The 15484-nt window shown below is 40.4% G+C and overlaps 1 protein-coding gene across 1 annotated transcript; it reads right to left on the bottom strand.

Moving 5' to 3' along the window:
• Positions 1-2662: 2662 nt before the first annotated feature.
• grxcr1a (glutaredoxin and cysteine rich domain containing 1 a) lies at positions 2663-6419 on the bottom strand. The gene is made up of 4 exons (XM_085433960.1): positions 6018-6419; positions 4759-4998; positions 4592-4657; positions 2663-2983 (listed from the first exon to the last, which is right to left on the bottom strand). The coding sequence occupies exons 1-4, from the start codon at positions 6417-6419 to the stop codon at positions 2804-2806; spliced, it is 888 nt and encodes a 295-aa protein (XP_085290086.1). The 3' UTR covers positions 2663-2803.
• Between the last annotated feature and the right edge of the window lie 9065 nt (positions 6420-15484).

The raw sequence follows: 15484 nt of genomic DNA, 5'->3' as shown, positions 1-15484 counted from the left end.
GGCACGAAAAGTCTTCATGGCGGATGAGCATCATCACCCTGCTCTACGCTTTTAGCCTCTTTACAGTGCTGCCTTGTCTAATCATGTTCAAGCAGCATTGTACAGGGCTATGACAGCATAGAGAGCTGTGCGGCTCGGGCACTGCGTTTCCCTGACCCCGTGGATGGCAGCCAACTAATGACATCATCCGTTTAAAAACACAAACTGCGAGGACTGCATGTGATCTGCCACTGAGCTGTGTCTTTTAGGTTCATGCTAATTTAGTTAAAGGCGTACATGCACTGCATTACGTCGGACTGTTAAAACGTGTGCACATCAAGAGCTCATTGGGTTGAATTATCCAGATTTCTTTGTTAGTACCATCTGATTGTGCTGCTTCTGCATGAACCCAAGTCTCTTAACATGTAGGCTCCAGTGCATCTGATTTACTGCCAAATAAACCTCATGCTCACAGCCAAATATATCAGGTTTTTAATATATATATATATAAACAGCAGGGTCTGTTCGCTAAACAACTTGAGGGTTTTGTAGATTTATCAGCACTGCACAAAAATGTAGTTAAAATGCTTTCATTGAATATGGGTGAGGTTTATGTCTACTTACATTTTGCCTGCCTAGTTTTACTGATATCATGACGGTGCCTGTGTGGAGCCAGTTCTGCTGTGGCGCCTTTTGAAAACCAGTCTATATTCTGAAAGATTTGAGAACCTTAAATTATGTGAGGAAAATTGCAGTAGTTACCATGGGCAGAAAATTATGGTAACCAGAACCAGCTTATCTATAATTTCTTGCCCCTCCCATAGCCTCCGACTTCAACAGTCTCTAACCCAGCAATCATGGGAAGGAAGCTTTTTTGGCACTGGGTGCTCTTTTCGTAAAAGGAAACGCCTGGAACTGGTTCTACATTGGCATCTACACTGAACTGATGCAAAATGATTATCTCATAAAATTCTGTTTTAATGTATGTAATATCATGGAATATAACACAAAAAAGATCACAGATCCCAAATTTCCAGCTATTTTTCATCAGTAAATATACAGAAACACCTTCAGATGGGCTATAAAAGTGCCCTCTTTAAACATTGATATTGATTTTTCCACTAATCATCTACTTAGCTCTGTGACTAGAATAGTAAAACCATGAGAAGCACAAACCCTGTTGCTACATAAGCTATTGTTTGTGATGGATCGCCAGAGCTTTAAATAATGAGGTCAGCATATGTAAAGGATCCACACAGAAATTCAAACTGCTCCAATCTTTTGTTTGTCACGGGCAGCCGATAAAATAAAGGTGGTTTAACATAAGGTTGAAGTGAAGCAGGAATTATTTTGATTTGTACACAATAACAGAATTATTTCTTAATATATAAAAATTACTAGGGTCAATATTATTGAAAAACTGACCCTTTTATTGAGCCATAGCACAAACTACTGTGTGTAATGTAATGTTAAAACCGAGGGTCAAGTCAGGTCAGTGTCAAGAACTAGAGTGAGTATCATCATCAAGAAATTCAGAGAGAACCACACAGTACAGAAGAAGCCTGGCAGAGGTGGGAAAGGAAAGACTTCAAAGACTCTGGGAATAAAACTAGTGAGAGATGTGTCTAAAGACCCCAGCGCAGCTGCCAAGATGCTAGTGTGTGACTTAGTCAAGTGGAATTGTAGTCTCAAAGAAGAGAATCGCTAGAATCCTGCACAGGGATTGACTCGCAGACCAAGAAAAACTCCATTTCTGCAGAAGAGATATCTTCAAGCCAGACTGAAGTATGCTAAGGACAACCAGAGAAAGGGTGTGCATACTGGAAGCACATCCTTTGGTCAGATGATCAGAAGAGCACTTTGGCCTTGCTATGTTTGGAGAAAGATGTGTAGAACCCAAAGAACACTGTCCTCACAGTGAAACAGTGATAGGACACCGTGCTGTGGTGACACTGCATAGCATGTGGAACTAGGAATCTCATCAAGGTGGAAGGAATTATGAAGAAAGAAGGGTGTGTCAAGATTTTGTAAGATACAAACCTGAGTCTCAGTCGTCCTTTTGCTTGCCAGTATGACAATTACCCAATATATATATATATATTGTTCTTGGTAAGAAACTCCATACCTGTAACTTCAAAGTATAGTACACAGGTAAACTGTGCTTCATGTCAACATACAGACTTCATGGCTGGGGCTGGAGCATCTTCTACAGAACTCCATGTTCTTAGTCGTTTAGGTAATTCTTTATGTTCGAGGTTGCCATGAGTACAAACATCTGAAGTGCCTGAAGCATTTGCACAGTACTGTGTATGAATTTTTAATGCTAGGTTTGAACAGTACTTGCCTGTAAACAACGTTCCAGTTTGCTGCCTTCTGCTGGCTGCAAACTGAGCGCTTGACTTTCACTCCTGGTGCTGAGTGTCTGTTATCCCGGACTCTGTCTGATATGGGATTATGTAATGAGAGCATTGTTAATGAAGGGGCCTCCTCACTAATTAACTAACAAGCTTAGGCTTGCAAGAGAGGAAGCAAGTTCATGACTCCTCAGTGGACCTATTTGACTGCCTGTTTAGAGATTCGAACAAAGATCTTTGAATGAGGATTTTGCAATAACCTAAACTTCAAATGATGCTTCAACATGCACACACGAGCAAAACCAAAATCCATGAATTCACAGATTTTATTACAAATTCAAATCTTTGCTAACAATGGCCCTGGAGAAAGAGTCCTGCTGTATGGACTTTCACTGCCTGCGTATTATTACAGTCCCTTTGTAGGGTCCCAAGGAAAGAAGGAGTGATGTCGTTTCAGGCACTTAACACCCTCACTGGCTGCAGCTCGCACACGGATGTAGGCCGTTCTCATTGCACGAAGTACACTTCAGGGCTTTGAAGGAATCCGTGAAGCAGTTACGAAACACAGACATCTTGCTGCCATGGCACATCGGGCACGGGATGAAGGCGTAGCCCCCGCAGGTCTGGCACGTCTGGGGATGCTGTACCCTCTAAAACGGACAGACAGGTTCATTTAAATAATAAATACAAACAGGACTGACTACCACTAAAGAACTTACCCATTAATAAAATTACACCAGGCAGGCATAACATTAAACACACTGACATCTGACATAAATAACAATATTCATTTTAATACGATGCAACATTCTGCTAGGAGATTTTGGGCCTGCACACTTGCACTAAAACCCAAGTAGCCAGCTCAATAAGAAACAGCTTTAAGTGTTCGCATGCTTCAGATACCAATGTGATTGAGCATCTGCAGAAGAAGTTTTGACTCCTACCTAATGTTAGGTCTGGTGCATGTCCTTTTTGTCTAACTTGTACAAAACCTGAGCTTTTAGCAATGACTGATAGATCAACATGAAACCAAAAGGTCTCTGAAGTCACTAATAAGTGCTTGTCAGGAGTACCTCGATCCAGGTTAAGAGCAAAACGAGACTGTGCTTTTTAGGTTGTGACTCCTAAGCTGTCAAACTCTCTTCCATTGGATGTTTCTTCTTGAAAAGCAACATATGAATACAGTTTGCTTTTTTTACCCAGCAACATGCCCCCTTGGGCCCGCGTGAGAGCACTGTGGGCAGACCCACACAGCCCAGAAGAATTTCCCTTTGGCTGTCCAAAAGAGCAGAACTACTACGGGCCCCACAAGGACTGGACTACATGGGGCCCACATGGGTTTTCTGTGGGCAACCCATAGTGGATTTACATATAGAAAATTTATGCAGGAGCCCCAGAAAGTGTGGGTTTAGCCTGCCCCATAGTTCACCCACAGATGCCAACTCTGTGCCCACACAGGCATGTTTGCTGGGTATTTTCTCCTATGCAGGAGAGTTTTTGCCAATTTATTCCTGCTTTTAGTTTTATATTTAATGGGCTTGCGTGAGAGCTAACAACCTTCTTTTCTCAATGTGTGATAGAAGGAAAATAAGCATAATAATATTATTTTAAACACAGCTTCCTTTCCAAATTGCTCAGCTGCAGAGCTGCAGACATGAATCAAGCCATGTCAGTGGTCAGTTCTGGACAGATTTTTGCATGCATGACCTTTCGGAGCTGCATACTTTTGTTTAATACCATGCAGTGACTGTATCCATGGCTTAAATGTCACGATACTGCTTTGTATTCACTTGTTTGTGGTTTGTACTCTGAAAAAAGCCCAGTGAATGTGCTGCAGCTCAGTGTGAAGCAGTAATGGTTGGTACATGTTCAGTTTGTGCTACAAATCCATCTGCTCAGTGTTGATGTGTTTGAAAGAATCAATAACAGGACCTCCATTATTAATGGTTGCCTATTGATGTGCACACATGTTTTACAATGCAGTTTACTTGTGTTTTATTTATGGCATTGCTAGTTAGGGAACTTTGTGCTGCTGTTTGCATCTGTATGTGTTCACCTCAGTGGCTTTCAACCAAAGAAATCCAGTCATTCATTATAAATGTGATTACCTTAAGATTTAATATTATACGTATTCAGGCAAATCTAAAATGCAGCATTTAAATAATGTAACATCTGTGTGGGCCAAATGAAGCAGTTCACTTCACAGTCAAATCTGTTATGCACATTGTGATTTCTGAGGCACACTGAGAGGAACTAACCTCAATTTTTGTCAGAAGATCTTGCAGCTCTCCTGATTCATTCATGCCAAGTATCTTCTCAGCACCCTGCCGATTAAAAAGAGTAATCCTCCGTCTTTAATTAAGTCATTGCAGATGTATCATACATTGATCTCAGGTAATATTATGCAGGAGCGGAGAGAACTGACCCCAAGGTAGTGTCCATCAATGAACACGACTGGTAACGAAGGAGGTTCTCCCACACGTTTGCAACGCGCCTCCAGTTCCTTCCCGTACTCACTGTCCAGCGCGATGTTCTTTTCCATGAACTTCACTCTGTGGTTCTGAAAGATCTTTCTAACCAGCTCGCAGCGCTCGAACGTCGTCCTAACCACACGGAAACTCGTAGTGTAGATGACTATCCGCCCAAACTCCAGGGATAAATCCATCTACGAGGAAGCACAAATAAAGTTAAAGGATTCATAGTTTTTATTCAAACCATGTGTGGATTAAGTCATCCATCCCACTCTGAACACTCTGTATCTGTACTGTATCTCATGTAGTGGTATTTCCTGTGTTGTGTAGATATATATACATGAGTATTTAGCATACTTGGCGCCATTTTCCAAGAATCTTTCACGAAATTAACAGCAGCTACACTTACCATTTTATTTGTTGCTATTAAATAAGGAAGAATAATATGAAGAGGAAACAAATGAGGCATTTTCAAGGAGTTTTAATCCCAAAATGAGGTTTTTTTACTTAATAGTGGTACATGTTTCAGAAAGCTATATATTACAGTCTTTTTACAGCCTTGAAATAAATTTACACTTCGGAGACTTGAAACTTGTCCAATATAGCAATTTTATTTTATCAGCATTAACTTTTTTGGTCAAAGTTTATTTTAATTCTCCTCTGTTGAACTTGAAATTATAAATTATATAGTTACAAAGTCTTGTACTTGTACGTGTACTTGTTGAACCCTTTCCTTTGGGCTCAGATCAGGCTGTTCTGCCTTGATTCACGTTTAAACCACACTCTACGAGAAAGATAATCTCACTTAAGAGGGATAAGCAACATAATCTAGTCTGGTCACGCTGTGTCTTCACCTCATACTACTTTACAGAGAATAGTTTGGTAGAGATGACCTTCTTTCTTTCACTTTTGCATCAATATACGGGCCAGGTGTTACCTCAGAATAACAAACAGTCCAGTAATACTAGAAAGCAAAGTTCTGAGAATTCATTAATCTGATTAGTTTCTCTTGAAACAGATAATGAAATGCATCATCAATCTTTCATTGTTCTGTGACCTTGTCCTCTATTCTAAGCTTTCATCCTGGTCACACATGTTGCCCCTTCCTGTAACTAGACTTGACACCGACGGGAACTCGTGTAAAAACCGTCCGAGTAAAAATGCAACAAGTTAAATCAATTCGATTAACCCAGGCTCGTTCACATGTACTTACACTGTTGGAATTAGGAAGATTTTCAAACAGCGTCTGACCTGCGCTGACTTTGTGCTTGACACCTCTCACAGTCCCATTTTTGCTGAGTATGTTGACCCTTTTGGTGGTGAACATCCAGTCCTTGGTGGCCCCTGCATACACGAGCAAGTCGTCGGGCTCATTCTCACTGTCCAGCTCGGAGCCCAGGTATCCAAACACGTGTCCATGTGCATCTCCACTTGTAGAGGGGGTGCTGGCTCGTTCAGCATCAGAGCTGCTGGTGCAGTCTGAATCCAGGGAGTCTGAAGGCCCCTCATCTTTGAACATCTCCTTTAGCACCCGGCCACTGTTCCCCGAAGCCACGCGGAACCTCACCCGCTTCTGTGGCTTCTCCTGTCCCGCCGTCACCATTGTCCCCTCCATCGTAAACCCTCTGCCACATCACATGGTCCACAACACTGTAGTCCAGCTCTTTCGTACTCATGCGGAGGTGAATGTAGGCCTCAGACACACTGTTTTGTTTCCCGTGGATTACTACCACGTTTAATCCTCGCAGCTTGAACAGATCTAAAAACAACTGAGCGCCTGTAAGCTGCCTAACAGTCACACAACCTGTAAATAATACATGCATTTCTACCATGGCAACCTACCAGGCTAGTCTCAAGTAAAATGATCGTAGTCTCTGAATTATTCATTGCAATTTACACAGTTTTCAACAGCACATTGACAGAAAACCTCATATGCTTTAATCAAACAAACATTTCCCCCTCTTGAGATGAAATGACAGCTGACACTGTCTGCATCAGATAAGCCAATATTTCAACATTTATTACAGTTATCTCGTTACTTTCTTCCCACAAGCTTGTGTTACGTCCCTCTGCAGCTTCTAATCGTCTCAGTGTTTTCAGCTGGTGCTAATTGGCCACACCTAGTCAGGTGTGGATAAAAGCATACCTGAGGCAAGCTTTCCGGCAGTGCACTAGTCTTTGCCTTGGTGGCACCAGCCATTTTAGCCAACCTGGTTTTCCATTTTAGGATGAAACCGCTTCTCACCCACACTCTGTTATTCATCTCCTTTTTTTTATGTTGCGGCTTTTGAGCCGGGTCGTAACAGCTTGTAATGAGGGTTGTGTTCTGGTTTTATACACATGCAAAACATGTAAAACAACTACAAGTACCCAGCAAAAAAGCCCAAACACACATTTGATTGAGTCTTTCACACCTTTTGTCCAGAGAGTGACATCTTAACAGCTGGATAAATTGATTCGGGGTTCCCAGAGGATTAATCTCTCTGACTTTTGTGATGTCCCAGCAGTTATTCTTATGCCAATATTATGTAAATTTGTTTAAAAAAATAAAATGTTTTTTTAATGGGAAAAAGAAGATAAAAATTCTTTCAGACTAACCTTTCGCGTGCTTAAACAAACACTAAGTCATTAAACTAACACAACAGTACATTCCTTAAAAACTTTAGCAAACATTCCTAATCAGCAGATGCTGCAAGCATGTTGACATTATTAGCGGATCCGAAGCCTCGCAGTTGTTCTGGTTTCTCTGAACTCCTTTAACACTGAACTGTGTTAACAGTAAATCCACAATGCACTTTATTCAAGCATACCTTTTTACTTTTACTTTATATGTTTGTGTATAGTTTAAACTTAATGTTTTACAGTGGAAATGCCGAATAGACTCAGAACAAGTTGCCAAAGTTGCATATAGCAGACTAAATCAAACAGTATTCTAAAAGTAACAACTGTAAATGTATATGTGAAGATAAACCAGTGAAGTGGTGAAGGATTCAAATGCACACAGTAGTTCTGCAAGTATTCACAATTTTACAGGCCAGGTTCTACTCTTATTCTGAAAAATGCGTCACTCCAGTTTCAGTAACATACTGGAGCTTTTCTGGCATCTTAAAGTGAGGTGAAGTGACACCGAGGTGGATATTCCTCGTGCACTGAGCGCCTGCAGAGAGAAGAGGAAGACCGATAAAGTGTCACGGTGACTCAATACAGCAACATGTCCTCTGAGATGTCTCGGCCAGTTTTTCTGTGTCACAGGTGATGAAGCGGGTCCCTGGAGATGTGACGCATCAGCTTGCAGCGGTGACAGCACCACTCTGTTTGAGTGCTCCAGTTTGGCCCCTCAGGTGAGAGCTACAACCACACACACAAATACACTCTATGCCACCTCATTTCAATCACTGGAGAAAATCCATCTGTGAAAGTCCAATGTGTCAAACTAATATTTAGTGGCATCCCGAGGCTGGGGCTGCTTTATGGGTCTGGCTCTGGTTCCAGCTTTTATTGACTCTCCCTTAAACTGTCTTTTATTAAAAGCACATCACTGCAGCTATTACAGTGTGGCCTGTGTAGGTGTATTGTAAATTATTGCTGCTAACAGATAAAGATTTTCTGATCATTACCTTTCCTGGACTTTCACCCGTAAGTGTCTTGAAAACCTGCATTTCTCATGGTGGCTTTCGATCACGTTTTCTTTCCAAGTTAGGCCGGTTTGATATTTCACTCGAGGCATCTGTGTGAACCGTTTTAGTCAGTTTTAGTTTTTCTCACTGCTAATGAGTACAGGTGGTAAAAGCAGCCCTTGCAACAGCTTGGATTTAGCGTCATTTGACTCCAGACTCGTGAAGATGTCAGTTAAAGGAACCCTGCGATGTTTTCTTGGAGACAAAGGTTTTGTCCACATGTAGGATTACTTACCAGACTGCTCTCTGTGTATCATAGTGGTCCAAACATGTATTATTAAATCTGTTTTTATTTAGTCACAGACATCTTTTTAACTGAGGTAACTTTTTTTTTTTCATTTTAGGATCTTATTGTCCCACGTAAACAGTGTTAAACAATTATTAGGAAAATATTCACAGTGCATTTAACTACAGCCCAAAACATACACAGCACTGATTAAGCAGAGGACAAACTTTACAGAATATTTTACAGTTCCAGGTTCAGCAATAAAAACTGGATTTGAACTTCATTTTGGGGACATAATCCAAACGTTGAATGCTTTGGGAAAAGTAGGTCATGGTTCAGATGAGAGTTTTTGTCTAAATTCATAATTTTCAACAAAATCTGAGTTTTATGGTTACGATCATTAAATAGGTCAAATTTATTGTCCTCTGTCTCTCTTCCACAGCATGTCTTTTATCCTGTCTTCCTTCTCTCACCCGAAATGGCCGCACCTCCCTGAGCCTGGTTCTGTCGGAGGTTTCTTCCTGTTAACGGGGAGTTTTTTCCTTCCTATTGTCAACAAAGCGCTTGCTGGGTTTTTCTCTGTATGTGTGATTGTAGGGTCGACCTTACAATACAAAGCGCCTTGAGGCGACTGCTGTTGTGATTTGGTGCTGTGTAAATAATATTGAATTGAATTTACTTAAACACTATTCTTTTAATTGTAATAAAAGGCCCATTTACATATAGTTTTCATTTGAATTGGTTTGTTTGCGCCTTTAAGCACCACTATGTCTACACACCAGCTTTTCACCTGAAACAAAAGAGTCCTCTGTGGGTTCCTGCCAACAAAAGAGGCACTACAATATTAGATGATTCAAGATTAATTAAACACATTACCATGTTTTTTGCCTCCTTAAAGGCAGGGAGGGGGCATGCCTATCTGAAATTCAGTTAAATATGCCCACGCCATGTTGTGTCAAGCAGCCATTTTATCACACTTTGCCACATTTAGACAGGAGAGCACTGTGATAGTGATAGGCTATTCAACTTGAAGAGCTTATCTCTCAGCCTGGCTCATCAGCAGCACTAATATAACCTCAGCAGCCACCTCTACTGCCATTAAAAAAGTCATTTGAAAGGATTAATACTGTAACGCTCTCTAATTTCACTGCTGATTGTCGGCTCGCCTGCTACTAAGTGGGAAAAGTCAAACGGCGCGGGGTGAAAAATGGCTTCCATGCGTCCTGAATAAACATGAATATTCAGCATGATTTCCTTTCATGTTTACCTCAGTCTATGGCTGGTCTGCAGTACTGAGCTCTCATGCCAGAGAGAAAAACTACGTTGGAGATTGTCTGTAAGTTACTCCTACAGTTCGTTAAACGTATCGTTTGACAGGATGTACGCCAGATATCATCAGTTATAGTGAGCAGGTCAAATGACTATGCAGTGACTCACCACTTGTGAGTGGTTGGCCAATGAACCGTTTCCCCCTTCCCCGACTAGAGATCAACATCCACAAGGGGGCAGAGTGCAATTTAATTACAGCTAAATGTCACTCTGCCCAATCACGCCCTCAAGAGCTGTAGGCAAGGAATGAAAGATAGAGCTGCAGGTTGCAGCTGCATCCATCCTCCTGGTTTGATTAGTCTTCACACAGGGACCGGTAATTCGTGATAGAAAGTGATGAAAAAACTGATCCAGACCAGCTGTGTAGGTGTTGGACTGATGTAACCTGGGAAGGCAGACGTTTAACTTTAACTTTTAACAAACAAAAAAGAGAGAAATCAGTGGATCCCAACTTTCTTTTTATTGCTTCAGAGCACAAAATTTTAATTAAAGTGTACCTGAAAGACAGTTCATTCAACGAGTTTTCTTTGTGTAAGGATGTAACTCTTATAAAGATTGAAATTTCCTCCTAATTTGGGTTACTTACACAAATATAGTGAAGATACCAGTGAGGAAAATATCCTCTTTTTTATCCTCCACTGTAAGCACCGATACCTTTTTAATACCTTCTGGGATAGGATCCAGTGAAGTTGTTGCAGGGTTTAAGCGGCCTTAGTATTTTCTCTCTAGGCAGCAGCAAAGTGGCTCAAAGTATTTTCCTGCAGAAGCAAAGAGCCCCCAGATAGGGGCTTACACACATCATCATTTATAAGCTGGTTATTCAGGATGATTTTTGTGAGCTATCTCTGGAGGACACTACAAATTCATTTTAGTTTGATGCAGGGAAAGTGACAGCGAGGCTTTTAGAGACAGGTTACTGGGGCTTATCAGGTGTTTCTGATTTAAGTTAAAGCGAGGACTTGTATAGTTGTCATGTTATATTCAGCAGCAGCCAGAGACAGCCCTGTTTCTGCATGTTTTTTTAATGCATTTGCTCAACATTTCTCTGAACAGTTTGTAGTGTTGTAGCAGAATTTTGTCAGTTAGCCAAACTCCAGATAGCTGGCTGTGCATCATCTTTACGTGGCCATGTTTATCTTGCAAAGTCTTCACTTCAGAGTCACCAAAAAGCATGCTGGAAACTGATGTCTATCAAAATAGGTTCACCAAACTGTTATTCTAAGGGGCATCGATGACTTTTACTATATCTCATCGCATATTTTCCAATATTTGTAGAGGTATTTCAATCTGGATCAAAGTGGTCTGCTGGTAGAGCAACACTGCAAGTCTTTAAGCCATGCAACTACCTCAGCCAGAAAAAGGCTTTTAAAGTAAACTGAAAATTTCCACTGATCAGAGTGTATGACCTTCAGCAAAAAGAAAAATTATGAAAACTTAAAAGCTAAAACCTGAGATTAAGTCCCTGTTAAATTTTTAAGTTTGCTCAATTAAAAAAAAAAAAAATGAACAAGCTCTAATTTTGTTAAGAGACAAAATATCAACCAAGGATCCAGAAAAAACACATCGCAGTAATAAATTGATTTATATGTCACTGAGTGAAATAAGGATTTAAACCCCTACAAACCAGCCAGAATTCTAGTTGTGTGCCCATGTGGTGCACAGATGATAGTCAATCAACCAATCTATTACAGATAAACCTTTTAACCACCATAGGCAAGACCATAGAGCTGTCAGAGGACGTCATGGACAAGTTTATAGACCTTCCACAAGAATGCAAGTACAGGACTTTGCCAGTGAACATGTTAATGATTCAGAGAAGGCTTGGGAGAAAGTGATGTGGCCAGATGAAACCAAAATCGAGCTCTTTGACATTAACTCAGCCTGGTGTGTTAGAAGGTAAAGAAGTGCTGAGTATGATCCAAAGAACGTGATCCATGCATGGAGGTGGAAAAGTTAGGCTTTGGGGACGACTTCACCGCATTGACGTGCTAATAGATGGGTCCATATAGTGTAAAATCTCAGACAAGAACCTCCTTCCTTCAGCCAGAACACTGAAGATGGTTTTCCAGCATGATGATGACACAAAACACATACTCAAGACAACAAAGGAGGGGCTAAAGAAGAAGCCCATTAAGATCATGGAGTGGCCTTTTCAGTCTCCAGACTGGTGGCTGAAGAAAGTGACAGCCAAGAAATGTGAAGGACTTAGAGAGTTTCTTTAAAGACTAATGGGCCAGAATCTCTCCTGATATGTGTGCAAATCTGGTGACCAACTACACCATTTGCCAACAAGGGTTTCTCCAACAAGTACTACTTCATTTTTTGTTTGGGAATCAAATGCTTATTTCACTCAATGACAGCAACTCAATTTATGACCTTTTGTTTGTAACATGCTTTTTCATGATTTTTAGTTGATATTCTGTCTCTCAAAATGAAACTACAATAAAAACGAGAAACTGCTCATTTCTTTGTAGTTGAGCAAACTGACCAATTCAGCCGCTGATCAGATAATCGTTCCCCCACTGTATTAGAGCATGTTGGTGACAGTTTCCATAGAGCACTTAGGCTACAGTGGATCTACCTTTACTTCACTGTAGGCTGGTTTACCATGGCGCCCATATGCAATCGTGCTAGTTGCAATAATACATTTAAATTAGTGGGTAACTTATAGCTGATTTAAAATATTAATTCTATGATTTTCTGAAGTCCCACTGATTCTTTACTTTAATTTTGATCACAGACACTCTCATTGTAGGTATATTTACACTTCTATATTTGATCAAAAGAGTAAAGAAGTCTTTTTAGGTCACTCTGATAAAGATATAAATAAACGGATAAAAACACTCTTTCCGTTTGAAACTGACACAGATTTCGACGGTGGTACAAATTTGGACGGCTGCTTGAATGATTCATTGTTTGGACTGGATGTGCTATAAGACAGAAAACCAGAGCAACTCGCACATAATCGAAGAGGCAGGCTTCTTGTCACTGTTGCTTAGCAACCATGGGAGCTACAGAGCCAAATCCCTATGGTGGCGAGCTGATGTTGAATTAGGAGTGGGGGGAGAGAAAGGAAATCTTTGGGAGAGATGTGTCTCTCTAGTAAGAGGAGGAGGAGGTGAAGATGTTCAGGTATTTTGGATGCAGTTCATCTTGACCTCATGCAAAACATTGTGTGTTTTGTTTTTCCTCTTTTCCTGCTGAGAAGAGGACTTACAGTGCCACTGAAGGTGACACCCCCCCCCCCCCCCCCCCCCAAGAACACAGTCTGCAGACTTTGTGTGGAAGATGTGCAGCCGAACATGTAGAAGTATAATCTCATTTCCCTCTAATCCCCACCACAGTGAAATGATTTTAATTTATACAGGAATATGGATAAAAATAGGAGGAGAGCCTCCTAAATCATTCCCATCAAAGAGTTTTAGATCAGATGAAAATATGCACTGAATCTCTCAGCTGGAACAAAAAGAACTGTGGAAATACTGTTGGTGAGAAATAGACATCAGACAGCTGTAGTGTATCTGCAGTTCTCTCAAGCAACTGCAGTGGTGCTGGTGCTGTACAAATGCTGTCTCCAGTGTGATTTGCATTCCAACTGCAGAGGGAAAGAGGACCCACTTTGATTTGCTGTATGCACAGCAGACAGGCAGCACAGCCTCGTTCTTTTGCATGTATATTGTCCTTTAAGTCCTATTTCAGGTTCCCGATCGTCCAAGTTAGAGCAGATTCATGACAGGCGAGTGACACTGATGAGAGCTAGAGTAAGTCACCCTGGATTAGATCTTCTGCTGAGCTCATCTCTAGACAATAATCACATAATAACACGGTGACTTATACTACAGTCTGTTTACAACTGTTTGATCCTGTTATTTTTGACAGTGTTTTCACCAATCTGTCACTTCAAAACTCTTTCATTTGTTGCTTTTTTGCATGAGTTTATTTTTACATCTTCCCAGAACTGCTTATTGTGGAGATGACTGATAATTTATTTCATTAGTTTGGGTACTTGTAAAGAAAAATGCACTGTTCTATTGATCAGAGACATTAGTTTTGACACAACACCCGTGTGCCAGAGTGGCCAATCCATACAGACATTTTTGTCAGTTTCTTTTTCTCTGCAAAAGATTATGCTGAAGGTAAAGCCTCAGGACTTGTTAAAGTCTCTGTATAGATGAACCATGTGTATTTTTGTTGTGCGTACATATTGAATGCTGGTGAATAATGGTAACTGTTGCAGCATCGGAGTGACTTGCAGATTGATTGCAGTTCTCTATCAGTGCATTTTTTTTCCTGCGTTTAACGGAAAGTACAGTGCAGTAATTCAAACACGTCCTTTACTTCATACATGTGTGGTACAATATATTAACATCTTATTTCTGTCACTATAAGACAGTTTTTATTGCTTTAGCGATTCAAAGGTTAACACTTCCTGGATATCAGTGTTTCATCACTATTTGAATAGGATTAGGGTCATTTTTGCAAGAGCAAAATCCACAAAATCATCACACACATTGAATAAAATGGCCATAAATGGAATTAATGACACTGTAAAGCTTATGTGTCACTTGAGTGCCTCTAATTGAGAAAAACAAAGCAAGAGTAAAAGGAGAAAACCAACTTTTATGAGCACATGATTTTTGTTAAATATTAACCACTGATAAAATCTAACAATGTGTAATCTTGTAAAATGATACTTAACGGCATGGGGGTAAGCTTTAACCCCAGCTATTAATGTTGGCAGTGCTTTTGTAACCAACTCTCTTTCTCAAAATGTCAGTATTCAGTGTTCATCTTTATTTGCCACGATTTATACTTATTAAATAATAACCACTGTGCTATGAATTACGCTTATCTGAGAAGTGACACATTAACAACAGCAATGAAAACCAAGAAGTAATTAGGAAAAAATATGTGCTTTTTGTAATATACTCACCTATGTTTGAATAGGTGAGTTGTACCGACAGATGTACAGATATAGTGGCGTGTATTGCAATAAATAAATAGATAATAGAGATGAACGGGGACTTTTCATGAATGGAAATGAATTTTGTTTTATAAAACAAAATCTCCTACTGTAGTTTTATGCATACCGGTCCATTAAATAGTGATTTCTATTTGCTGATGGTGCACAAAGCACGTTTGATACACGAAAACATGATTCTGTTCTAATAAGCCAACTCCCAACATGTGTATGTCTACCGCGAAGGGGGGATGTGCTTACGCCAACCAGCAGTTTCAAGGCCATTTTAAAACAATAATCTAGCATTTTAATGATTATGGGCGACGGGGATTGAAGTACAGCACTTTAGCCTCTCGATATTATCAGATAAATATTATTTCTATCACTTCTTTTAATTCTAGCCAAGGCGTAATTACGGTTATGTTAATGTGTTAACCCCTCCCGCTATTTCTGCAAATGGTACAGTCCATAATGTGAAGCGGCAACGT

Source organism: Copadichromis virginalis, linkage group LG2 (genome assembly GCF_057382275.1).
Source record: "Copadichromis virginalis isolate Kocher_CV1m ecotype Utaka linkage group LG2, C_Virginalis_male_GT1.1, whole genome shotgun sequence".
Taxonomy (NCBI): Eukaryota; Metazoa; Chordata; class Actinopteri; order Cichliformes; family Cichlidae; genus Copadichromis; species Copadichromis virginalis.
This window is presented reverse-complemented; position numbering and strand designations above follow the sequence as displayed.

Coding starts and splice junctions, on each gene's coding strand:
- grxcr1a (XM_085433960.1), bottom strand. CDS start 6,419: ATGGAGGGGACAATGGTGACGGCGGGACAGGAGAAGCCACAGAAGCGG. Junction 4,999..6,017: donor ATCTTCCTAATTCCAACAGT/GTAAGTACATGT, acceptor GCTTCCTCGTAG/ATGGATTTATCCCTGGAGTT. Junction 2,984..4,591: donor ATCTTCTGACAAAAATTGAG/GTTAGTTCCTCT, acceptor TGTCCGTTTTAG/AGGGTACAGCATCCCCAGAC.